At 36.3% G+C, this 27,155-nt stretch overlaps 2 protein-coding genes across 2 annotated transcripts; one reads left to right on the forward strand and one right to left on the reverse strand.

Moving 5' to 3' along the window:
* Window positions 1-18,443: 18,443 nt before the first annotated feature.
* Window positions 18,444-21,172, reverse strand: LOC114532068. The gene is made up of 5 exons (XM_028553660.1): window positions 21,106-21,172; window positions 20,771-20,845; window positions 20,425-20,513; window positions 19,352-19,541; window positions 18,444-18,978 (listed from the first exon to the last, which is right to left on the reverse strand). Exons 2-5 carry the CDS (start codon window positions 20,817-20,819, stop codon window positions 18,974-18,976), a joined length of 333 nt encoding a protein of 110 aa, XP_028409461.1. The 5' UTR covers window positions 20,820-20,845; window positions 21,106-21,172; the 3' UTR covers window positions 18,444-18,973.
* Window positions 21,173-24,876: 3,704 nt separating this feature from the next.
* LOC114532027 (uncharacterized protein K02A2.6-like) lies at window positions 24,877-27,066 on the forward strand. Its single transcript, XM_028553621.1, has one exon. It carries the CDS (start codon window positions 24,877-24,879, stop codon window positions 27,064-27,066), a length of 2,190 nt encoding a protein of 729 aa, XP_028409422.1.
* The last annotated feature ends 89 nt before the right edge of the window (window positions 27,067-27,155 follow it).

Here is a 27,155-nt window from a genome sequence, read left to right on the forward strand (position 1 = left end):
CTTGGGGCCGTTGTTTTTTATAATTTTCATAAATGATCTACCGATGCATATTGATAATGCCGAAGTGGATCTATTTGCAGATGATACGACGCTATCTGCATCGGTTGATCACACTGAAATACAACAACTGCGAAAAACCATGGATGAATCAATTACTGGTATTAATGATTGGGCTGCAGCCAACAAGATGACTTTGAATCAGAAAAAGACAAAAGTTGTGTTAATTACAGGAAAGCGACTATCTGGAAAAATGGAGACAAAAGAATTGGACTTACAATATGAACAAGTTTCAAGTGCGAAATTGCTTGGGTTACACATAGACGAAGAGCTGACTTTTAATGAACATGTCGATGCTATTTGTAAAAAACTAGCAAAACGTATTGGAACCTTGAAACGTATAAAGGGCTGCTTGCCTATGCATCAAAGACTCCTTTATTATAATCATGTCATTAAGCCCATTATGATGTATTCGAGTACTGTGTGGACAAATTGTCGAAAAGACTATCTGGACATAGTGTTTAAGTTGCAAAAGAGGGCTGCGAGAGTTATCTTAGACGCTCCTTATATGTCATCGACAATCCAACTCTTTAACCGGTTGAAATGGCTCCCATTTTATGAGGAAAGTAAGGTAAATAAAGCTGTATTTGCTTATAAAAGCATAAATGGCAATACTGCTCCTTACTTACGTGAAACACTAAAATTAAATCGTGAGCAACATTCCAGAAATACAAGATACGCTGAAGTTAACTTCATCAGTCCAAAGTATAAAAGGGAAACTGAAGGAGGTAGAACTTTTAGTGTAACCACAATTAAACTTTGGAACAGCCTACCGCTAAATTTAAGACGGCATTTGAATGTCGGTATTTTTAAGAATAAATATCTTGAAATTTTACATGCACACCAACAATCTCTTAGCCATTTTTAACTGTATTATATATACTGAATCATATTTTATAGTAAATTTGTAAATATATAGATAAATACTGTATTTTAGAAATTGTTGTATTTTTGTCATTTGAGGGCTACAAGTTTATTAGTGCTTCTGCACTATTACGTACTACCCTCTTGAAATAAAGACTCTAATCTAATCTAATCTAATGGCAGTCGGATGGTTCAATTCTTTCGCTGAGAAATGTGCGGCAAATGTGTTCTCCTATGGTGCAAACAAGGTAGGAATGTTAATGTTACGTTACGTCTCAGTGAGAAACAGAGTATGCTTTGTGGCACACGCCTAGCGCGTCGAAGACCGAATCAGCTACAGTGGCAAGCCCTGAGAGCGAAGATAAATTTAACGTATTTAATCTTTTCCTGGTCTCGGGAGGCCGTCCCTAACAAGTATATGCACAGAAAACGACTAATAAGGCACACGCTTGGAAATGTCAAGATTTAAACGCCTAAACGTTTTTCAAGTGTTTTTAGTGAGAAATTTTAGTGTTTTTTACATTCTTTTAGAAATTTTAGTGTTTTGAAACAATCCTAGTTGGTTTTTAACGTCAAAATAGTCATCATTCTCGAAAGGAAACTCAATATAAATGACTGAACGGCTTAGTTTATTTTTTCAAATTTTGTGTTTAGTATAGCCGCTTGATTCGCCGGTACACTTTGGGCCTAAATTGTATGTATTTATTTCACAAGTTTTTATTGTTTATCTTCTTTGATTCTGTTGTATTTTTGGGGAATATTTAAGTCCGATCTTTCTTCTTTATTTCTTATACTAACTATCCATGATATGACGGTGTTGGTTTTGGTTGGATCCCACCCTGGCCTGGCCTCCCCTCCCAGCCTCCCCTTATAAAGGAAAAGTGCTGACTCCAATTCAAGATGGCGGACAAAGTGCAATTCCATCTTCTAACAGCTAGTGTCAGGAATTGAAGTTGTCGTATTTGAGCAAGAACCGACTTCAAAGAGCAGGGAAACAGGGTCAACAGTAAACATCGATAGTAGATCTGTTCGATTGATCTTTAATCGGTTATGTTTGCGCTCTTTATATCTTCTTAAATTGTCTTTGAAAAGTCTCAAGAGATCTGAAAACTTAACACGAGTTCCCGTGTCAGATGGATCTGAGCGTGAAAGATCATAAAATCATCAAGACTGTTACGCATTTTATTGTAGCATTGGGTACTTGTCCCAGCCTTTTCGAAGGAGTAGGTGCAGCCTTTAAACACAGAACTGGTTTCGGTGATGCTTGTGTGCTGAGCAAGAGATCAAGTGTCCACAATGTTTGTATAAGTGTGTAATGGTCTTGGTTAATTGTCTTGACGAGCCTTTATTAAGCGGAGAGATGTTGAAAAGCACCTCCGTGTGCTGATGTTAAGTTTGGCTAACTCTGGCTTCAGTGTATAATAACCTGCGTGGTTTGATTCATTGTGGCGAGGAATAGAATGGTCGCAGTAGGTTGGTCCACTTTCTCTACAAGTGCCGTCCCACACCTCGAAGTTATGTATTTGAAATTAAATCAAAGTTGGATTTTATATGCAATCATTTGGGAATAACAATTGAATGTGCTCTTAAAATTTTCATAAACATGCTGTGTTTCTTGTTGTGGAATGAAAATTTAGCTACAGAAGAATTCAGGCTGATTCATCGAGATTATGATCTACCATTGGGATATAACCTGTATTACCATACTGCACTGGTATACCCAACAATGGTGGAGTCTTCGTGAATGATTTCAGGTATTGTACTATTGTTTAATTCAGAGACTCAGCCATGCAGAGACTGGGGAGAGTATTCAGGGGTTAATTAAGGTGGTTTTTAGTCGATATAAATTTTTTTCGAACCATATATGTTTAATACCAGTATTTTTTTTTGTATGTAAAAGAGACAAACCATAATAGAGACTGTTTTGGGCATGTCAGAAATTCCTTGCACCTACTATCTTGAGAAAAAAAGTGAAACATTTAAAAAATTTATGAGCGATAAAAATACACCAAACACAATATTTTACAGTGGAGTAAATTTCCAAAACCGGGTTGGCGTACTTTTATGAAATACCTAAAATGCGGAAAAAGGGCTAAAAGGCGCCAAAATCCATAACATACCCTAAAATCACCCGAAATGCCCAAAATGCCCCAAAATATTCAAAATGCCCAAAACGATGTAAAATGCTTAAAATAGCCCACTTAATATGCCTAAAATGCACTAAATCACCACAAAATACCTAAAGCGCAGTAAAATGCAAAAATGCTTCAAAATATCCCAAATGCGGTAAAATGTCATAATGCCATTAAATACCAAAAATGAAAAAGAATGGCTAAAACATGCTAAAATCCATAGCATACCCTAAAATCACACGAAATGCCAAAAATGCCCCGAAATGCTCAAAATGATGTTAAATGTCTAAAATAGCCTAAAATGCGTTAAATCATTCAATACGCCTAAAACGCAGTAGAATGCGAAAAATGCTTCAAAATATCCCAGATGCAGTGAAATGTCCCAAAATGCCTAAAATGTCCCAAAATACCCAAAATGCCCCAAATGTCTTAAACAGCCTACAATACGTTAAATCACTCAATATGCATAAAACGCACCAAATCACCACAAAATACCTAAAATGCAGAAAAATGCGAACAATGCTTCAAAATACACCAAATGCGATGAAATGTCCCAAAATGACTAAAATGCCTAAAATGCCCCAAAATGCCCCAAAATGCCTAAAATTACTTAAAATGCCATTAAATAAGTAAAAAAAACAAAAATGGCAAAGATACACCAAAATCCATAACATGCCCTAAAACCACCCGAAATGCCTAAAATACACGAAAATACTCAAAATGCCCAAAATGCAGCGAAATGTCCCAAAATTCCCCATAATGCCCAAAATTACCTAAAATGCCATCAAATAACTAAAATAAGCAAAAATGGCTAAAACGCACCGAAATCCATATAAATGCCCTAAAGTCAACCAAAATGTCAAAAATGCCCTAAAGTACTCAAAATGCCCCAAATGTCTAAAATAGCCTAAAATGCATTAAATCATTCAATATGCCTAAAACGCACCAAATCACCACAAAATACCTAAAACGCAGTAAAATGCGAAAAATGCTTCAAATACCCCAAATGCGATGAAATGTCCCAAGATGGCTAAAATGCCTAAAATGCCCCAAAATGCCTAAAATTACTTTAAATGCCAATAAATAAGTAAAATAAGCAAAAATGGCAAAAATACACCAAAATCCATAACATGCCCTAAAACCACCCGAAATGCCTAAAATACACGAAAATACTCGAAATGCCCAAAGTGCAGCGAAATGTCCCAAAATGCCCCATAATGTCTAAAATTACCTAAAATGCCATCAAATAACTAAAATAAGCAAAAATGGCTAAAACGCACCCAAATCCATAAAAATGCCCTAAAATCACCCAAAATGTCAAAAATGCCCTAAGATACTTAAAATGCCCCAAATGTCTAAAATAGTCTAAAATGCGTTAAATCACTCAATATGCCTAAAACGCACCAAATCACCACAAAATATCTAAAACGCAGTAAAATGCGAAAAAGTTTCAAAATACTCCAAATGCGGTGAAATGTCCCAAAATGCTTAAAATTACCTATAATGCCATTGTATAAGTAAAATAAGCAAAAATGGCAAAAATACACCAAATCCATAACATGCCCTAAAACCACCCGAAATGCCAAAAATACACGAAAATACTCGAAATGCCCAAAATGCAGCGAAATGTCCTAAAATGCCCCATAATGCCTAAAATTACCTAAAATGCCATCAAATAACTAAAATAAGCAAAAATGGCTAAAACCCACCGAAATCCATAAAATGCCCTAAAATCACCAAAAATGTCAAATATGCCCTAAAATACTCAAAATGCCCCAAATGTCTAAAATAGCCTAAAATGCGTTAAATCACTCAATATGCCTAAAACGCACCAACCCACCACAAAATACTTAAAACGCAGTAAAATTCTAAAAATGCTGCAAAATACCCCAAATGCAATGAAATGTCCCAAAATGACTAAAATGCCTTAAATAACCCAAAATGCCAAAAATTACTTAAAATGCCATTAAATAAGTAAAATAAGAAAATATGGCAAAAATACACCAAAATCCATAACATGCCCTAAAACCACCCGAAATGCCAAAAATACACGAAAATACTCGAAATGCCCAAAATGCAGCGAAATGTCTCAAAATGCACCATCATGCCTAAAATTACCTAAAATGCCATCAAATAACTAAAATAAGCAAAAATGGCTAAAACGCACCGAAATCCATACAAATGCCCTAAAGTCACCCAAAATGTCAAAAATGCCCTAAAGTACTCAAAATGCCCCACATGTCTAAAATAGCCTAAAATGCATTAAATCACTCAATATGCCTAAAACGCACCAAATCACCACAAAATACCTAAAGCGCAGTAAAATGCGAAAAATGCTTCAAGTACCCCAAATGCGATGAAATGTCCCAAAATGGCTAAAATGCCTAAAATGCCCCAAAATGCCTAAAATTACTTTAAATGCCAATAAATAAGTAAAATAAGCAAAAATTGCAAAAATACACCAAAATCCATAACATGCCCTAAAACCACCCGAAATGCCTAAAATACACGAAAATACTCGAAATGCCCAAAGTGCAGCGAAATGTCCCAAAATGCCCCATAATGTCTAAAATTACCTAAAATGCCATCAAATAACTAAAATAAGCAAAAATGGCTAAAACGCACCCAAATCCATAAAAATGCCCTAAAATCACCCAAAATGTCAAAAATGCCCTAAAATACTTAAAATGCCCCAAATGTCTAAAATAGTCTAAAATGCGTTAAATCACTCAATATGCCTAAAACGCACCAAATCACCACAAAATATCTAAAACGCAGTAAAATGCGAAAAAGTTTCAAAATACTCCAAATGCGGTGAAATGTCCCAAAATGCTTAAAATTACCTAAAATGCCATTGTATAAGTAAAATAAGCAAAAATGGCAAAAATACACCAAATCCATAACATGCCCTAAAACCACCCGAAATGCCAAAAATACACGAAAATACTCGAAATGCCCAAAATGCAGCGAAATGTCCTAAAATACCCCATAATGCCTAAAATTACCTAAAATGCCATCAAATAACTAAAATAAGCAAAAATGGCTAAAACGCACCGAAATCCATAAAATGCCCTAAAATCACCAAAAATGTCAAATATGCCCTAAAATACTCAAAAGGCCCCAAATGTCTAAAATAGCCTAAAATGCGTTAAATCACTCAATAGGGACCTTAAGCATGTAGGACGGCAACACGACGAGGACGCGGCTGAAATTCTCCTTTAAATAAATGCTATGGCAAAGTTGTTGTTTTATATTATTAATTGTACCAATTCAGTGAGATATAAGGCGTTAAAAAGATTGTGTTTATGTTTAAGGACAATTCTATATAGAGCCTAATTCGAGGGAGGGCTCGCTGGGTCCTGAAATGCAACCGTTCTAGGCAAGACGTAAAAAACGACGTTTTCCCGTTGTAAACAGAACGAAGACGACTTCTAAAACCCATCATGGGTCTTTAAATATTCATTTCTTTTCAATGACCCATTGTATTGATAGCCGTCGTCGTCGCGTTCGCGTTCTACATGCTTAAGGTCCCTAATATTCCTAAAACGCACCAACCCACCACAAAATACTTAAAACGCAGTAAAATTCTAAAAATGCTGCAAAATACCCCAAATGCGATGAAATGTCCCAAAATGACTAAAATGCCTAAAATAACGCAAAATGCCTAAAATTACTTAAAATGCCATTAAATAAGTAAAATAAGAAAATATGGCAAAAATACACCAAAATCCATAACATGCCCTAAAACCACCCGAAATGCCAAAAATACACGAAAATACTCGAAATGCCCAAAATGCAGCGAAATGTCTCAAAATGCCCCATAATGCCTAAAATTACCTAAAATGCCATCAAATAACTAAAATAAGCAAAAATGGCTAAAACGCACCGAAATCCATATAAATGCCCTAAAGTCACCCAAAATGTCAAAAATGCCCTAAAGTACTCAAAATGCCCCACATGTCTAAAATAGCCTAAAATGCATTAAATCACTCAATATGCCTAAAACGCACCAAATCACCACAAAATACCTAAAGCGCAGTAAAATGCGAAAAATGCTTCAAAATACCCCAAATGCGGTTAAATGTCCCAAAATGCCTAAAATTACTTAAAATGCCATTAAATAAGTAAAATAAGCAAAAATGGCAAAAATACGCCAAAATCCATAACATGCCCTAAAACGCAGTAAAATGCAAAAAAATGCTTCAAAATATCCCAAATGCGGTATAATGTCACAAAAAACCTAAAATTACCTAAAATACTTAATACTTAAAGTACCCAAAAGTGCTTAAAATTACCTAAAATGCTATTAGATACCTAAAATGTGCAAAAATGACTAAAATTCGCGAAAATACTCAAAATGCAAAAAATGCAGTGAAATGCCCTAAAATACTTAAATGCGCAAAAATGGCTAAAACGCGCCAAAATCCATAACATACCCTAAAATCACCCGAAATGCTAAAAATTTCCCGAAATACTCAAAATGATGTAAATTGTCTAAAATAGCCTAAAATGCGTTAAATCATCCAATATACCTAAAACGCAGTAGAATGCGAAAAAGCTTTAAAATATCCCAGATGCGGGTGAAATGTCCCAAAATGCCCTAAAATGCCTAAAATTACCTAAAATGCCATTAAGTACCTAAAATGCGCAAAAATAGCTAAAATGCGCCAAAATCCTTAACATGCGCTAAATAACCCCAAATTGCAAAAAATGCCCCAAAATACCTAAGATGCCGAAAATCCTGTAAAATGTCCAAAAAAATTTATAATGGCGTAAAATGTCATCAAATGCCTAAAACATGCCTAAATGACTGAAACACATGAAAATCCATAAATGCCCTAAAATCACCCAAAATACTTAAAACTTGCCAAAATGGCTAAAATCGCATAAAATGAGTTAGATTACATAATATGCCTAAAATGAACTAAATCACAAAAAAATACCTAAAAAATGCAGTAGAATGCCAAAAATGCTTCAAAATATCCCAAATGCGGTAAAATGTCCCAAAATACCCTAAAATGACTAAAAATGCCTAAACTTGATTACCTAAAATGCTATTAAATACCTAAAATGCGAAAAAATGCCTAAATCGCGATAAAATCCATAACATGCCCTAAAACCACCCGAATTGCCCAAAATGCTGTAAAATTCTCAAAATGTTTAAAATGGCATAAGATGTCATCAAATGCCTAAAACGTTCCTAAATGGCTGATTTGTGATGATTTAATGCATTTTAGGCCATTTTAGCCATTTTGGTACGTTTTAGGCATTTGGGCGATTTAAGGGCATTTCAGTGAATTTTGGTGCGTTTCATTTTAGGTATTTAATGCATTTTTATGTTTTAGGCATATTGGGTGATTTAACGCATTTTAGGCTCTTTTAGACATTTTACATCATTTCGGGCATTTTGAGTATTTTGGGTGATTTTTGACATTTCGAGTGATTTGGGGGCATGTTATGAATTTTGGCACGTTTTAGCCACTTTTTCTTAGTTTAGGTTTTTAATGGCATTTTAGGTAATTTTAGGCATTTTGGGTAATCTTAGGCTTTTGTGAAATTTTACCGCATTTGGGATATTTTGAAGCATTTTTCGCCTTCTACTACGTTTTAGGTTTTTTGTGGTGACTTAGTACATTTTATGCATATTAGGTGATTTAAAGCATTTTAGGCTATTTTAGACATTTTAGGGCTTTAAGAATTTTGACGATTCTGAGACATCTTATGGATTTTTGTGCGTTTCAGCCATTTTTGCTTATTTTAGTTATTTGATGGCATTTTAGGTAATGAGGGCATTTTGGGACATTTCGCTGCATTTTGGGCATTTCGAGTACTCTCGTGTATTTTGGGCATTTCGGGTGGTTTAGGGTATGTTATGGATTTTGGTGTATTTTTGCCATTTTTGCTTATTTTACTTATTTAATGGTATTTTAAGTAATTTTAGGCATTTTGGGGCATTTAACCGCATTTGGTGTATTTTGAAGCATTTTTTGCATTCTACTGCGTTTTAGGTATTTTGTGGTGATTTGGTGCGTTTTAGGCATATTGAGTGATTAACGCATTTTAGGCTATTTTAGACATTTGGGGCATTTTGAGTATTTTAGGGCATTTTTGACATTTGGGGTGATTTTAGGGCATTTTTATGGATTTCGGTGCGTTTTAGCCTTTTTTGCTTATTTTAGTATTTGATGGCATTTTAGGTAGATTTAGGCATTATGGGGCATTTTGGGACATTTCGCTGCATTTTGGGCATTTTGATTATTTTCGTGTATTTTTGGCATTTCGGGTGGTTTTTGGGCATGTTATGGATTTTGGTGTATTTTTGCCATTTTTGCTTATTTTACTTATTTATTGGCATTTTAAGTAATTTTAGGCATTTTGGGACATTTCACCGCATTTGGGGTATTTTGAAGCATTTTTCGCATTTTACTGCGTCTTAGGTATTTTGTGGTGATTTGGTGCGTTTGGTGCGAGTGATTTTAGGCTATTTCATACATTTATAAAATAGCGCATTTTAAGCTATTTTAGACATTTGGGGCATTTTGAGTATTTTGGGGGCATTTTTGACATTTTGGGTGAATTTAGGGCATTTTATGGATTTCGGTGCGTTTTAAGAAATTTTTGCTTATTTTAGTTATTTGATGGCATTTTAGGTAATTTTGGGCATTGTGGGGAATTTTGGGACATTTGGGATTTAGGCATTTTAGTCATTTTGGGACATTTCTTCGCATTTGGGGTATTTTGAAGCATTTTTCGAATTTTACTGCGTTTTAGGTATTTTGTGGTGATTTGGTGCGTTTTAGGCATATTGAGTGATTTAACGTATTGTAGGCTGTTTTAGAAATTTGGGGCATTTTGAGTATTTTGGGGGGATTTTTGACATTTTGGGTGATTTTAGGGCATTTTTATGGATTTCGGTGCGTTTTAGCCATTTTTGCTTATTTTAGTTATTTGATGGTATTTTAGGTAATTTTAGGCATTATGGGGCATTTTGGGACATTTAGCTGCATTTTGGTCATTTTAGTATTTCGTGTATTTTGCATTTCGGGTGGTTTTAGGGCATGTTATGGATTTTGGTGTATTTTTGCCATTTTTGCTTATTTTACTTATTTATCGGCGTTTTAAGTAATTTTAGGCATTTTGGGGCATTTTAGGCATTTTAGTCATTTTGGGACATTTCACCGCATTTGGGGTATTTTATATAACTAATGCATTTTTCGCATTTTATTGTGTTTCGGTATTTTTCAAAATATGGGGACCGGGGATAAAAAAAAAAATCCTAATTTTCCTCTCTTTTTTGAAATTTGAAAACTCTGTTGAAAATATGTCGAAATGCTTCCTAACTAGGTAGAATTTCAATATTTCATGAAAAAAAAACATTTGAACACATAAAATCATACTTTCGTGAAATTCAAAATTTCAGGCAAATCGACAACGGGTGACCACAAATGAGAATTCCTAATTTTCGTCATTTTTTCGAAATTTGAAAATTGTGTTTAAAATACGTCGAAATGCTGCCAAACTATTGCATTCTTTAATAAAAACAATACATAGGAACACATAAAATCATACTTTCATGAATTTTAAAATATCAGGCTAATCGGCAACGGGGGACCAAAGAAAAAATCCTAATTTTCCTCAATTTTTCGAAATTTGAAAATTCTGTTGAAAATACGTCGAAATGCTCCCGAACTAAGTAGAATTGCTTTATTTCATGGAAAATATACATTTGAACACATAAAATTATACTCTTAGGAATTTCAAAATTTTAGGCATATCGGCAACGCGGGACCAATGGAAAAATCTTAATTTTCATCGTTTTTCCGAAATATCAAAATTTGAAAATTCTGTTAAAATACATCGAAATGCTCCCGAACTAAGTGGAATTGCATTCTTTCATGAAAACAATACATTTGAAGGGGGTTGTGCGAACTAATGGGGCTTTATTTACCCATTTATAAAAGAAGTATTGCAAATTAGCCACAAAAAAACGAATAAAAATTCAGAATTTCAGATGTTCCAGTTCTTCCAGATGTTCCATTCGGCGTTTTAAACTATACCAATAAAGCATATTATATACGTATACATATAATAATGTGAAATAATATTCCAAAACACTGGGTTTCCATTCAACTTTTATCCTTGGTTCAAACGATGTCGGTGCGCAAATTAGAAGAACGACAAAAATAATTTTTTAGTGAAAAAAATATTTATTAAAATCAGCAAAAAAAACATTGATTTAGAACATTTCCACCATCTTCAGCATTGTCTCATGCTATATTAGAAAAAGAAAAGATGAAAAACTATTCTCATTTCTGGATTGAAATGTCCATTTGCATGGTTTACTGAGATAAGATCTATAGTATGACGACAACTTATTATGAGACACATTTCGCAAAGAATTTGTTGAACCTAGCAAATTATGAATTCAGAAAATCGAGCAGTAAATCTTTACTGTACGGTCATTGTTTAAAATTATTTTATCATTTCCTCCAGTTGCTGGTTTGTACTTACGTCTGTAGCAGCGAAACTGGATTTCGTAGTCTTTACAATGTTGAGTCAGTGTTGTCGCTGTTTTTACACACGAATCCACTCGATGTGCACTGGACGCATGCAGGGAGCTATCTTTTGATTTGCTGTATACCAGGCCTGTTTAGTGTACTTCACTCTGCAGTTTGCACCAACTGGTTTAAAACCGGCTCTGCAGGGAGCCTATTGAATGAAAAAGCAAAGATAAATCATTCATGAGAGTCATTTATTCTCACTACACTTATAACAACTATGCACGCATACAGAATAATATTCTTAAATATAGCTCTAGCTAGTTTTTAAGTTCATGAAAAAAGAGACAAGTATATTATTGGTTAAAATCGTCGTGTTGTTGTGCTACAAACTTTGACTACATTGTTTAATTTCCTTTATTTTTCTTATCACATCCTCTTTTTGTTTGAGGGAATTTACTCGATTATTTAGAGGACTGGTAAAAGAAATCCGTCAAGCTGAACGCATATAATGAATAATATGCACCCCTTTCTCTCGAAATTATCGTCGTACGGGACAAAGCTGTTTTATCTATATATGTCTAATTTGCATTCTGTTTTTATCAATACGATTTAAAAGAGAACTTGATGCCAATTTTAACACAATAAATTCCACGAGTTTCGTAAAAAATATTTCATAATCAACTGTAGCTTCAATGCCAATCTTAACGTTTTGGACACTTTTATTTAATTACTTTCCTTTTAAGTGAACTGTGTCAGGCGAATGACACGTGTACATATAAATCATAATAATCAACCCGGCTAGTTTTTGTTTATGATTCAATTTGTTAAATTGTTTTACTTTTCTGCAATGATTTTGTTTTAAACGTAGATATAGCTAGTGCTGAATCTAGTCTAGTTTTAAACGTAGATATAGCTAGTGCTGAATCATTTTGTTAAACTCTGCACAATTGAAGTTCCCACACTTCAAATTGCAGTATCCGACTGATATGTTCTTGCGTGAAAATGAAATGAGCAATATTATTGATAAAATATTATCGCTAAATCTATCATTACAGGTTTAAAAAGTGAATACGTTTCCAAGTCGCCACTTCCAGATGGGTTGTCTCGGTCAAGCCAGTGACTCCAATAAACAGCGGCATGAGCTAAAATTAAGGCATAAAATAAGAACTTTCCCGAAAACAAAAATCACAGATGCTGCAATGGGGGTTTAGTGCTGATACTGCATGTACCAACAGGGCCATGATTGTGAAGGTAAAAGATAAGAAACAGGTCAAAATTATATCTTTAGTGTAACATACAATAATTCAAATAATCGTTGAATAGCTGTCGATGCTGGTCGCAATAGTTTATTGTTTACGCGGAAGATGATTGACAAGCTATTCTCTATACTTAACACAAATTAACTGTTTTCCTCACCTGAGACTGCAAAAGTGTAAAAAATTACAAATGAAACAAGAAACTTCATCTTCAAAGGTTTGCTCTAACTGTCTCTTAAATAAAGAAAATAAATATTGTGAGTTTCCTGAGGGAATGGATCATGCGGGTAAACATTGCTTGGATGACAATGAAATATTACATTTGCTCTATGAATTTATCATTTACCATTCTACCTAAGACCCACCTGGCATCAAGTTATATATCATGCTTTGTGACCTAACAATCATACAAACCTCCCCGTACGTATAGAAATCGATGACTGTCGTACCTTTCAGCGCAATAGTTTTATTGATTAACCAGTGTTCTTACCACAATGAGTGCGTTGTCGATCTGACAAAACTTAGGGGCTGCTTTACATGAGCTCGGTTACCCGAGATTCAACGAAGCGTGAGATGATTTTGAGTATTGAAATGAGCAGATAGCTTAACATGATCCAGACAGTCGTATAATCACTACAACAATAGCATGTGCATGCTTGTTTGGAGTCATAAAGGCTTATTTCAATACCTCAAAGTCCTCTCACGCTTTGTTGAATCTCGGGTAACTGGGTTCATGTAAACAGCCCCTGATTGTTTCAAGATGTCATACAAGTATTAGAACAACAATATAAAAGACAACGTGGTGGCAGCAGTGGGATCACATGATATTTGATCTGTTGATCTGTTTGTAAAAGAAACGGGTTGAAAGCGTGTGCTGCGTGTCTAACTTGGCTCGAGAATTATGGCCGACGAGGGTTCATCTACAACGCCTCAATCGTCATCTGAGCCTAATACTTCTACTTCATTGGGTGAGCAAGCTTCAAGATCGTCATTGCTACCTGGCTATGTTTTTAAACCGCCCGAGCCAGTTAAGTTAGCGAAGAATGGCGTAGAAAATTGGAAAATATGGAAACAGCTTTGGCAGCATTATTGTGTTGTGTCTAATGTTGAACAACACCCAGCGGCCTTTAGAAAGTCGCTTCTCATATCGACGATGGGAGTCGAAGCTTTGCAGATATATAATGGATGTGATCCACTCGATACGGATACTGCTGAAGATATTCTTAATAAATTGGACGCACACATTCTTGGGGAAACCAATGAAACTTTTGAAAGGTACAAGTTTAACACAAGAATTCAAAAGTCTGATGAAACTATCGATGATTACTTGGCCAGCCTCAAGACTCTAGCTAAAACTTGCAATCTCTGTGAATGTTTGAAGACGTCTCTTTTGAGAGATAGAATCGTCCTAGGTGTGAGAGATGATGTCACACGAAAGCGTTTATTGCAAGAAGGAAAGCTTACCTTACGTAAAGCCCTAGACATTTGTCGCACACACGAGAAAACCACCAGCCAGTTGAAAGTCATTGCTGGGAAAGAAGATGAAGTGCATCGAGTAAACATCAGTAAATACAACCGAAAGTATTCAGCAGCGGCGAGAAATGCTAAAGGATATCAAGCCGCGAGAAAGACTAATGAGGTGAGTAGCAAGTTAACTCACAAAGGGAAAATTAACAAATGCAAGTTTTGTGGTGCTGAACACATAATGAAGAAAGAAGCTTGTAAAGCATGGGGAAAGCAGTGCAATAAATGCAAAGGTTTAAACCACTTTGCCAGGTGCTGTTCTGCCCTGAAACCAACACATGTGGTGAGAGATGATTCTTCATCAGATTCTTCCACCGAATGGGTGTTTCCAGTAATAGCAGAATCAGTGAACTCTGTCTCTACTGGCGCTGTTTACGCAGAAATGTCTCTTGAGGATGGAGGAAAGGTGAAATTCCAAGTTGACTGTGGAGCGACAGTGAACGTTATACCAAAGAAATATGTTCATGAGGACATACAACTGGAAAAGTCACAGACTGTGCTTAATATGTATAACAAGTCAACACTGAAACCAGTTGGAAGATGCAGAATCATTACCAAGAACCCTACAACTGGAAAGAAATACAATGTGATGTTTGAGGTGGTTAAGCAAGATCTGAAACCTCTACTCAGCCGAAGAGCAGCTGAACAAATGAAGCTCATCACCATTAATTATGGTAACTTTAAGCAAGTGCATGGAGTTGCTGATGGTGTGTCAACACTTGTCTCTGAATATAAGTCAGTTTTTGATAATAACACTGTTGGAAACTTTTCTGGTAAAGTATCCCTTAGAATTGATGGCAATGCCAAGCCTGTGCAATGTCCTCCACGACGTGTACCCATTGCTGTCAAATCTGCTGTTGAACAAGAGCTGTACAATCTGTACAATCTGGACAGTGTAGAAATTACAACAAATCTGCCAAGGACCTGGAAGTACTCGCAGAGGGTGACACTATTAGGCTAAAGCCATTTAGAATTGGCGCAAAAGAATGGGAGAAAGGGACTGTACGCAGGCGATTAGATGAGAGATCATATGAAATCGAGACCCCCTCTGGTACGTATAGAAGAAACCGGGTTGATTTGAGGAAGACGAGGGATCTCTCTTCATCAGAGGAGATGTCAATCCCTGAGACGCCAATGATGATCCAAGAGTCTGTGGAACTACCTGCAGAGCAACCAAATTCACCACCCATCGAACAGACTCCCTCACCACCTAGCAACCACCATCCAGTTGATCCTCCTGTTGTAATACCCGTTGATCAGCCAGAAGTCCATCTACGAAGATCCACAAGGATCAGAAGGAAACCAACCCACCTCAATGACTTTGTCAAATGAGCTTAGTATGAACTTTGTCTATGAACCTTACTTACTTATGCTATCATGATTATTTGTATATTATTCAGATACAATAGTTCCATCTTTATGGAAGGAACATATTTAGTATTAATATTACTTGATTTTAGGTTTATTAATTATTTCATTTATCTATCATTATATTAAGGCAATTAGTTTCTTTACATTAGAGAAAGGATGTTACAATATGTACTTGGGCCCCCTGTGGCACAATCAGTAATAAAAGCCCGGATGCACGGCCCATCCGCCATTATTGTTATGTTCCAACCACGTTGTCTTTTATATTGTTGTTCTAATACTTGTATGACATCTTGAAACACTGATCATGAGCCACACCAGTGGAAATAAGATACCTACAAATAATCATTAATTATACTCCGAAAACATGCGTACGTTCAGTTGCACTCTTAATTTCCAGAGCACTTCCTCTACAGGGTGTATCAAAAAAAATGTCCCAAATGTAAAATTTCCGTTTTTCAGGATATTTTGCAGAATTTGGCAAATTTTTTTTTGTTCCTAGAGATAGTTAAGACTTATCTGGTATACCTAGCCCAAGTTTGGTTTTTCATTAACAAACTTATTTTACCGGGGGGGGGTGGTTCCTTTCCACTGATATTGAGAGGGCTTGCGCGCGAAAATGTGAATCTGAAATTGAGATATTTTTTAGCTGTCTAAAAGTAGGAAAGCTTTTTAATAAACTGTCAAAGTTTCAGGAAAAATAATGCAAACTGGGAGCAACACGCGACCCCTAAAAGTGAAAAATATTTCATTGCGCGCAGTGGATTAAATGCATGGTTGATTTTAGCGTGACCGATCTCATGCAAGGCTGGGTAAATGAATAAATTAAAGCGAGAAACTGAACAAGAAGACGAAGCGATTTAATGATAAGATTCTTATTCTTGATGTTAATCCTCAACATTTCCACCATTTCTTTCTAAGCAAACTGCGGCTCGTCTGAGCATGGTAAACACTGAACGGCAAACCACATTTGTCTGCCCTGCCTCAAATTATCCATTTCGTACGAAATTCTTTCTTGCAAATCGCCTACGCTACCACCGGCAATCTAGGCGAATGGACAGCTTGACAAATGGTTCGCTGTTCAGTGTTTAGTATGCTCAGACAAGCAGCAGTTTGCTTAGAATGAAATGGTGGACATGCTGAGGATTAACATCACGAATAAATCGCTTTGTTTTTGTGTTCAGTTTCTCGCTTTAATTTATTCATTTGCCCAGCCTTACATGAGATCGGTCACGCTAAAATCAACCATGCATTTAATCCACTACGCGCAATGAAATATTTGTCACTTTTAGGGATCGCGCGTTTCTCCCAGTATGCATTATTTTTCCTGAAACTTTGACCGTTTATTAAAAAGCTTTCCTACTTTTAGACAGCTAAATAATATCTCAATTTCAGCTTCACATTTTCGCGCGCAATTAAGCCCTATCAATATCCGTGGAAAGGAGCCACTTCCCCCGGTAACGTAATTTTGTTAATGAAAAACCAAACTTGGCCTAGGTATACCAGATAAGTCTTATCTATCTCTAAGAACACAAAAATTTGACAAATTCTGCAAAATATCCTGAAAAACGGGAATTTTACATTTGGGACATTTTTTTGAAACACCCTGTATATTATAATAATTTAAATCATTCCAGAAGAGCATGCTTTAAAAATTTCTAATCAAACATATAGGATATAAATCAGCTAAATTTTGGTTACTTTGTCTTTTTATTCTTTAACCTGTGCGGTACGTGCATGTATTAGGTCTCAATATATTTAACATCTTTTAAGGCCCTATCAAGGAAGGAAACTTATACGTTAATATTAAGATCACTGTTTCTCACTGGATGAGACTACCTGATTTGTTCAATACCGCAAAATGTCGGGTTCTCATTGGTTTAAAATTTAGTGCTGAAAAATGTACAAATCAGAGGTTCCTTTAGTACAATTGAAATGTTTGTATGGTTATCCAAAAGCTCCGACAGAATAATTACCTTTTCTTAGCCTATCTTGCAAAATAATTGATAGCCGACGTCGAGGTAACCGCGCCGTAGTAACTTAACTCCTTATTATTAATAGGTGTAGCATTCCTGCATTTTTCTAGTGCATGCGTGCGACAGACGTGGCAAATTAAGAAAAAGATTCCCTGATCTCAGATCTGAAAGACCATTCAATGGATAATAAATCCAGCTTAAAATACATCATTAATTTTAACCTTGCACACCGAGCCCCTAACATGGCGTTAAGAAAACGAAGGGTTTTATTTAACTTTCTTGACCATTTCCGGGAGAAGCAGGAATTATGACGCGGTGTTGTGCACGCATGTTTACCAAGGTATGGCTCTTGTGGTAAAATTCTGTGTCATTGACATTCTTCTTTGGAATCACGTGCACGATGCATGCATGTCGGGATGGAGAGGACGGAGATTGAGAAAAATTTTGCGATGACTTCATAATATTCAAAGCAAAAAAACAAAGACATAATTGCTATGGGTTATGATGAATTTACGTGTGCGGCTAATAATCTGCAGTCAAAAATCTTTTCGCTCATTTGCTACCTATTGCCTTTTCTTAAATTTCGCTCCCAAAGGCCAGCTTTGAACGAATGACGAGCAGTAGCTCAGCCAGCCTGAAGATTTGACCCACTATACGCTAATATTTTGGTGTTCATTCACTGTAAAAACAATAAATTCCTAAAGAAATGGATAATTATAATAAATCGAAATTTACATAGAGAGACAAAATCGTCAGGCTGGCTACGCCACTGGTCACGAGCGGGAAATTTTGCTAAAAGTGAAAACTTGATTTTCCAAGTTTTATATAACATTGCATGTCATAATAAATGCGGGCTTATAATTACAAGAAATATAAAATACTTAAATTTTTGTTGCTTTCATGGGTTTTTTTAAAACAACTTCTGAACACTGATCACACAGTACCTACGGTGACATTATTTGATCATGACAGTTTAATGGAAGGAACAGACCGAAGGTGACATCTTGGAATGCGTGCGGTGAAGATAAATGGCATGAAAGCAAGCGGGATAACGCCAACATTCGGTATAGCAATGGAGCATTAAAAAGAGTATAAACAGAGGTTTTTTGTCATTTGGGAATTTTTAATTCGCATACGATTGATATAAATTCGTTGCTCATTAGTTCAAACGATGTTAGCGCGCAAATTGAGAAGGACAACAAAAATAGTTTTTTAGTGACAAAAACATTTATTCAAACCGGCAAAAAATTATTAAAACTTTGATTTAGAACATTTTCAGCATCTTGAACAATGTCTTATGCTATAAGAGAAAATAAAAAAAAATGCAAAATTATTCTCATTTCTAGCTTGAAATGTCCATCGGTTTACCAGTCAATAAAACAGAGATAAGATAAAAAATAGCATGACGACAACTTATAATGAGACACATTTTGCAAAGAAAGCGATAAACCTGGCCTAATCAATTCCGAAAATCAATCACTAAATTTTTAATCTACTGTCATTGTTTGAAATTATTTCATCAAATCCTGCCGTGTCAAGTAGAATTTTCTGCTTGCCATGGCAAGCTGCCACTCGGTGTCATATCCTACTACAAATCATTCCCTTTCCCAAGTACCATCCTCATGCAAAAAAAATTATTTTATCATTTCCTCCAGTTGCTGGTTTGTACTTACGTCTGAAACAAAGAAACCGGATTTCGTAGTCTTTACAATATTGAGTATTGTCTCTGTTTTTACACACGATTCCATTCGATGTGCACTGCACGCAAGGAGCTATCTTTTGATTTGCTGTATACCAGGCCTGTTTATTGTTCTTCACTCTGCAGTTTGCACGAACTGGTTTATAACCAAGTATGCAGGGAGCCTATTGAATGTTAAAGAATTAAAGAATTATTCAAAAACTGTGTATGTGTACAAATATCAAGATAAAGAACTATACGAAAAAAATTGTGGCCCAAAGATTTGACAGTCATTTTTCTCACTTCACTTATAACAACCAAGCACGTATACAGAATAATAATTATTTTCGAACTGGTTTAAAACTAGCTTCGCAGGAAGGCTATATTGAATGTTAAATAAAGCATTAAAAAACTGCATAAAATATATATATACAAATATTACGATAAAAACTATACAAAAATTGTGGCCCAATGACAGTCATTTATTAAATCGTGGTGTGGTTGTGCTACAAACTTTGACTAGCTACATTGTTTATTTTCCTTTATTTTTATTGTTTGAGGGAATTTGGTCGATCGGACGACCGGAAAAAGAAATCCGTCAAGCCGAATATGAAAAATATGCACCCTTTTCTCTCGAGATTATCGTCCTACGTCCCTTGCTGGGGATAAAGCGCTTTTATCTATGTCTAATTTGCATTCTGTTTTGATCAATACGATTAAAAGAGCTATCAATGCCCATGCATCTTAAACTGTTAAACACTTTTATTAAATTACGTATACTTTTCTTTTAAGAGTACTGTGTCAGTGGGATGACACGTGTACATAAATCATAATAATCAACCCGGTTAGTGTTTATGACTCAATATGTTGTTTTATTTTTCTGCAATGATTTTGTTTTAAACGCAGATATAGTGCTGAAACCAGTCATGCACTCACACATTTTGTTAAACTCTGCACACTTGAACTGCCCGCACTTTAAATTGCAGTATCCGACTGATATGTTTTTGCGTGAAAATGAAATGAGCAATATTATTATTGATAAAATATTATCGCTAAATCTATCATTACGGGTTTGAAACTTGAATACGTTTCCCAGTCGCCAGTTCCAGATGGGTTGTCTCGGTCAAGCCAGCGAGTCCAATAAACAGCGGCATGAGCTAAAAAATTAGGCACGAAAATTAATAAGAATTTCTGCAAAGAAAAACCACAGATGCTGGGGGTTTACGTTGATACTACATGTACCAACAGAGCTATGATCGCGAAAATAAAAATCAATAAATAGGTCAAAATGATATCTTAAGCGTAACCTACAATAATTGTACTAGTTCTTAGAGAACTGGCGATGCTTGTCTCTATAGTTTATTGTGAGTGGAAGATTATTGACAAGCTTTAACAAATTTACTGTTGTCCTCACCTGAGACTGCAAAAGTGTAAAAAATTACAAATGAAATAAGAAACTTCATCTTGAAACTTCTGCTATAACTGTCTCCTAAATAAAGAAAATAAACATTGTGAGTCTCCTGGGAGGATGGATCATGCGGGTAAACATTGCTTGGATGATGATGATGATGAAATATTACATATGTTCCATAAATTTGTCACTTATTCCAAAATATAACTGAACGTATAAACGTTTCATTATATATCAATAGCTTTTTGACAAAAAGACTCGCCCGGGATGAAGTTATATATCATGCCTTGTGACCTAACATATAAACTTCCAAGTATAGAAATCGATAACTGTCGTACCTTTCAGCGCAATAGATTTATCGATTAACCAGTGTTCTTACCACAATGAGTGCGTTGTCGATCTGACAAAACTTATTATGAGCGACGCCGATTATATTCCTGACCTGCAGGGGAAATAAGATACCTACAAATAATCATTAATTATACTCCGGAAACATGCATACGTTCAGTTACACTCTTAATTTCATGAGAACTTCCCCTATATTTTACATTTGAAATCCTTCATAAAGAGCATGTTTTAAAAATTTTTTATGCAACATATTGGATATAAATGCAGCTGAATTTTGGTTACTTTGTCGTTTCATTCTTTAACTTGTATGATGTATTAGTTCTCAATATTTAGCATGCACAAAAGGACTGATCGCCCCATTAACGATAGAAACTTATGTCAAGATCACAGTTCCCTATTATTTATAAATGAGCCACGTCGATTATATTACTGAACTGCAGAGGAAATAAGATACCTACAAAATAATCATTAATTATACTCCAGTCTCCGGAAACATGCATACGTTCAGTTGCACTCTTAATTTCGTCAGAACTTCCCATATAATATTATCATATTTTAAATCATTCCAGAAGAGCATGTTTTAAAAATTTCTTATCCAACATATTTGATAAAGATGCAGCTAAATTTTGGTTACTTTGTCTTTTTATTCTTTAACCGGCTGTATGATGTATAATTAGTTCTCTGCAGTATTTAACATGCACAAAAGGACTGATGGCCCCATTAACGATAGAAACTTACGTTAATTAAGATCACAGCTCCCATTGGATGAGGCTACCTGATTTGTTCATCACCGTAAAATATCCTGGTCTCATTCGTTTAAAGTTTAGTGCGGAAAAATGCATAAACAAAAATTTGATTGCAATTCTGTTCTCCAGAAGCTCTTTACATTCAAATGCAAATATAGCGAGCTCCCAAATTAAGAGACGCTGCCTCTGCTAAGTACTTTTCTTTACTTTTCTCTAATTAAAATTATGAATCGATGATATAACGTAATCCAAGCTAGTGTAGAAGCTTATATTATTTCCTGTAGTCAGTCATATACCGGTAGAAGGCAACAGTCTATTGATCGAAAGAACATAAAAACTAGCAACATTGGGCGTTCATGCATATTGCATGCATGGCGGGTATTTATGAACAGACCCCGTATTTGGTTACCTTAATCAAGCAAGGCCTGCTTCACACCCAGACCCAAAGAACTCAAAATCCATTGTATTATTTCTAATAGAGAAAGAATATTGAGTTCGGGTATAGGGAAGCCCAAATTCCAGTGACCTCAGGGAAAGGGAAATCGGAATTCTTAGTACAAGTGTAAACCCTTGAATACCTCATTGCGCAGTGTCCTTCTGTACACCGGATTCGCATGGTCACGACATCAAAATTATTGGCCTCGTCAAAGCGAGTGTTGTTTTAACACAATCTGCCAATCTAAGAGACACCGTAAAACAATTTAAAGATATTTCGTAACCAAGTGCCTATAGCTATAGTGTAAACAGTGTCCTAAACTCACTCACATACAATATCACCTGGGCAACTCCGAATTAATTATGGGCTTTTGTCAAGTTACCTAATGACAAAAATCATTATATATAGGCTTCGAAAGACTCTCAAGATAAAGCTCTGAGCGGTCTTTCTTTACACAGGCCGAGACAAAGTCCGCTAGTCTTGTGCCTCACATGAATTAATGGACGTACAATGGTTGGATTTAATAGAAATGCCTATGGGCTTTCTGCTTGTTCATGATATTTTGAGTATTTGTAACGCCACTTGAATTAAGAAACCTTCTTTAACATTGGTAAAAACAATTCTTTTCCTGGTAACAATAATCTTTTTCGACCACATTTCCCCCCTTTAGGCTATTTATCATTTGAAATATATTATTCGAGCTTTTGTAGAGGGCCCTATCTCAATCCATCACAGACGAATTAATGGAGGGGAACTTATACATTAAGTTGAGAAACCTGCCTAAATTTCAACATTGGCATTTTATTGTACTTGTATTCCTAATTTATGGTTTTCATTGAAAACACAATTTAGGAAAATGTTTCCTTTGGAGTAATTATAGTTAATGTTCACGGCTTTGTTCTCATCTTCAAAACTCCATAGTCCCCCCACTTTTCACCATAATTAACTGTATGAAAAAACTCTAAACCTAATAACTCCATGGGGCCTACGATCTTTTGTTGCTGAATAGAAGCGAACATAATTTTATATGATATTGCACACCCTGTATAATCTGCCCACATGTTGGCCCTAAAAATGTCAATCTTTGAACTAAAAAGCGATATTAAGCATATTACATTTTTGTCGCCTAAAAGAAACAATTCTCAAACACTAGATTTCCAGTGAACTTTTATCCTAGCTTGATTCAAAGGTTGGGACCGCGAAAATTAATAGAAGAAGAAGAAAATAGTTTCTGTAGTCGCAAAAACATTTATTGAAACAAGCTACAAAAAATACACCCAAAAAGATTACACTTGACACATTTTCAAAACCTTGAACGTTGTCAGGTTACGCTATATTAGAAAAAAAGAAGAGTAAATAAATATTACGTTTTAATTCCAGCTTAAAGTTTATATGAAAATGTGACATCTAGTTTAAATATTAATGCGAAACTCGAGCTATTGTTGTTCGATGTTTCCTATATTTCATGATAATTATGTCGTTAACGATATAGGGAACGGCTCAATATCTTCTGAAATATACCTTATTTCTATTTCTACATAATTACATAATTTGTGCATGCAGCCTGCAGTCCTCATGCAGTATTTTAAGGCATGATATATTTAAGTGTTAGAGACTGTTGTACATATGTATTGAAATTTCGAGTTTATTGTATGGTCAGCAAGTGCGTTTATTTGTAAACAAAACACGAATGTATAGTCTCTAACACTTTTAATATAAAACCTGATTTCATTGTTGCTGCATTAAAGATCCAAGCTTCGTTGCAGGCTGTCATTTTTGAATAAACCATGATTTTCATGAGTTATTGCGAATAAATTTTGATCCCATGTTGCCAGGCAACAAGAAACCACGTGATTGATTTTTAGAAAATCTTTACGCAATAATTATATTATACGTCTAAACTATTTGATCATTTCTTCCAGTTGGTGATTTCTACTTACGTTTGTAACAAAGAAACTGGATTTGGTAGTTTTTACAACCGTGCGCTGTGTTGTCACTGTTTTTACACAGGATTCCCCTCGGTGTGCATTGGTAGTCAGCAGGTATGACTTGATTTGCTTTATACCAGGCTTCATAGCTTCCCTTCACTCTGCAGTTTGCATCAACTGGTTTATAACCAGCTTTGCAAGGAGGCTATTGAATTAAGCAGACGTGATAAATTTCAAAACAATTTTTAAATTCTTCAATAACCAATTGAATTATGTACAAATAGCTATTTAAATAAACCAATGCACAAAAAATTGTAGCCCAATGACAGACGTTTATTCTCAACCATGCTACCTGTTACGGGGCGCTCAGAAGCATGGGGCAGAATTGCCCCTTAAGATTGAACACGGACGCCCCGAACGTTGTGTTATGTTTTCTATTGTTTTGTAAAAAAGCTTGCGCTTTTAGGAACTGGAATTTGACATTAAAATAGAATAAAATAACTTGTGTGTGAGCTTATACTATTTAACATGGTACCAGGAGTGAGGTAAACAGTTACTTATCGCTTAGAAGACTTATCGTGTGAAGCATTCCAGGAGCTTGTGTTAAAATTACGAGTGAAGTATTTCAGAAGATCGTGTCTGATTGAAAATATGACGGACCATGAGCAAGCGACAACCTCAACGGCATCTCAGCCTTCTCAGGAGGTTAAAGTGGTGCAAATTCCGGTGAATTTGCCAATGCCACCTCAGCTGGCCATGACCGGTAACCTGGCAACGAATTGGAAAAGGTTTTATCGTGCTTGGCGCAACTACGAACTTGCCGCACGGCTGCGGGACTCTAGTGACCCTAGTACAAACAAAGAGCTGCGAACAGCGACTTTGTTGACGTGCATTGGAGCTGATGCTCTGGATGTCTTGGACGGTTTGGATTTCGCGAATGAAGAAGAGAGAAAAGACATCGATGTTGTTGTAAGTAAGTTGGAAAAGTATTGTATTGGAGAAACAAATGAGACGTACGAACGGTACTGTTTTAATAAAAGAGATCAAGAGTCACACGAAACGGTCGATGCTTACTTCGCAGTCCTTCGCACATTAGCCAAGACATGTAACTTTGGTAATTTGGAAGACAGCTTGATAAGAGATCGTATTGTTATGGGTATTAAGGACAACGCCACACGAAAGAAATTATTGCAAGTCTCAAAGCTTACCCTGCAACAAAGCATAGATATAGTTCGGTCTTGGGAGAAGACGGCGAAGCAACTCGAGTCGATGAAAGCTGAAGATGAGAAAGTGTTGGCTGTTAGCAAAGAACAGCACAAAGAGCAGAGGAAGCCAGTTGAGAAAAGAGCTGACGAAGGGCTAATAAGGTGTAAATTTTGCAGTAAATCTCATCTCAGAGATAAATTCAAATGCCCAGCTTGGGGCAAAACATGCTCACAGTGTAAAAGAAAGAACCACTTCGCAGTCGTCTGCAATGCTCAGAGAAGACCATTGACCAAAAGAGAGCCAGTATCCGGCATCAATACGGATACAGACTCGTCAGAAGGAGAGTATATAGCTCTGGTGGAGACCAAAGAAGAGGTGGGTGCTGTTAACTCTGATCAATACACCCACAAACCAAGTGCCTCCTTGATGATTAACAGAACACTTGAAAGTTTCCAGCTTGACAGTGGAGCAACAGTAAACGTACTATCTAAAAGAACACTGGCAGGGTGTTTCCAAAAGCCTATCGAGAAGAAGTTGGTGAAGACAAACACAACTCTGGTAATGTATAATGGGTCAGAAGTGAAGCCTATTGGAAAGACAAGGCTCCAAGTTATCAATCCTAAGAATAACAAGAAGTACAGCATAGAGTTTATGGTTGTGGAAGAGAATTGCAAGTCCATACTTGGGGCTAAAGCCAGTCAGCTCATGAACTTACTTGTTGTTAACAAAGAGAACATTTTTACAACTACGCCGAGCGTCAAAGATGCACCCAAGTTTATCACCAAAAAGTATCTCATTAAGGAGTATCCAGAACTGTTCCAAGGTCAAGGAACTTTACCAGGGGAACTGCATCTAGAGATTGATGAAACTATTTCCCCAGTCCAGCTCCCAACACGAAGGATTCCACTGGCTGTAAAAGACAAACTCAAAGCAGAGCTTGACCGACTAGTTGACACGAATGTCATAGCTCCAGTGGATACGCCGACGACCTGGATATCGGCTATTGTTGTTACAGTCAAGAAGAATGGGGACATCCGTTTGTGTATTGACCCCAAACCATTAAATAAAGCCCTCAAGCGTAACCATTACCCTTCACCCACCATTGATGAGATCCTACCGGATTTGGCCCACGCTCGCTGTTTCTCAGTCCTTGATGCCAAGAACGGGTTTTGGCATATCCAGCTGGATGAGGCCAGTTCATATGCAACAACCTTTGGCACTCCATGGGGTCGGTATCGGTGGTTGCGAATGCCCTTCGGCATATCACCCGCACCTGAAGAGTTTCAACGACGTGTGAACGATATCTTGTTGGGTCTACCTGGAGTCAAAGTCATCGCAGATGACCTTCTTGTTTATGGCAGTGGTGCAACAGATGAAGAGGCATATCTCGACCATGACAAGAACCTCAGGGGTTTGATGGAACGGTGTAGAGAGAAGGGTCTCAAGCTGAACCCTGACAAGATTCAACTTCGACTCGAAGAGGTTAGCTACATGGGCCATCGTCTGACATCGAATGGACTGAAGATCGACCCCGAGAAGACGAAGGCCATCAGAGACATGCCTGCCCCCACAGGACAAGTTGGGAGTACAGAGATTGCTTGGCATGGTGAACTATGTGCAAAAGTTCGCCCCTAAGTTAGCTGAGATCACTACACCTCTACGTGATCTGATCAAGCACGGACATGAATTCCGGTGGGAGAAGCATGTGCATGGGAAAGCGTTGG

Source organism: Dendronephthya gigantea, unplaced genomic scaffold (assembly GCF_004324835.1).
Source record: "Dendronephthya gigantea isolate DGI-Jeju-01 unplaced genomic scaffold, DenGig_1.0 000077F, whole genome shotgun sequence".
Taxonomy (NCBI): Eukaryota; Metazoa; Cnidaria; class Anthozoa; order Malacalcyonacea; family Nephtheidae; genus Dendronephthya; species Dendronephthya gigantea.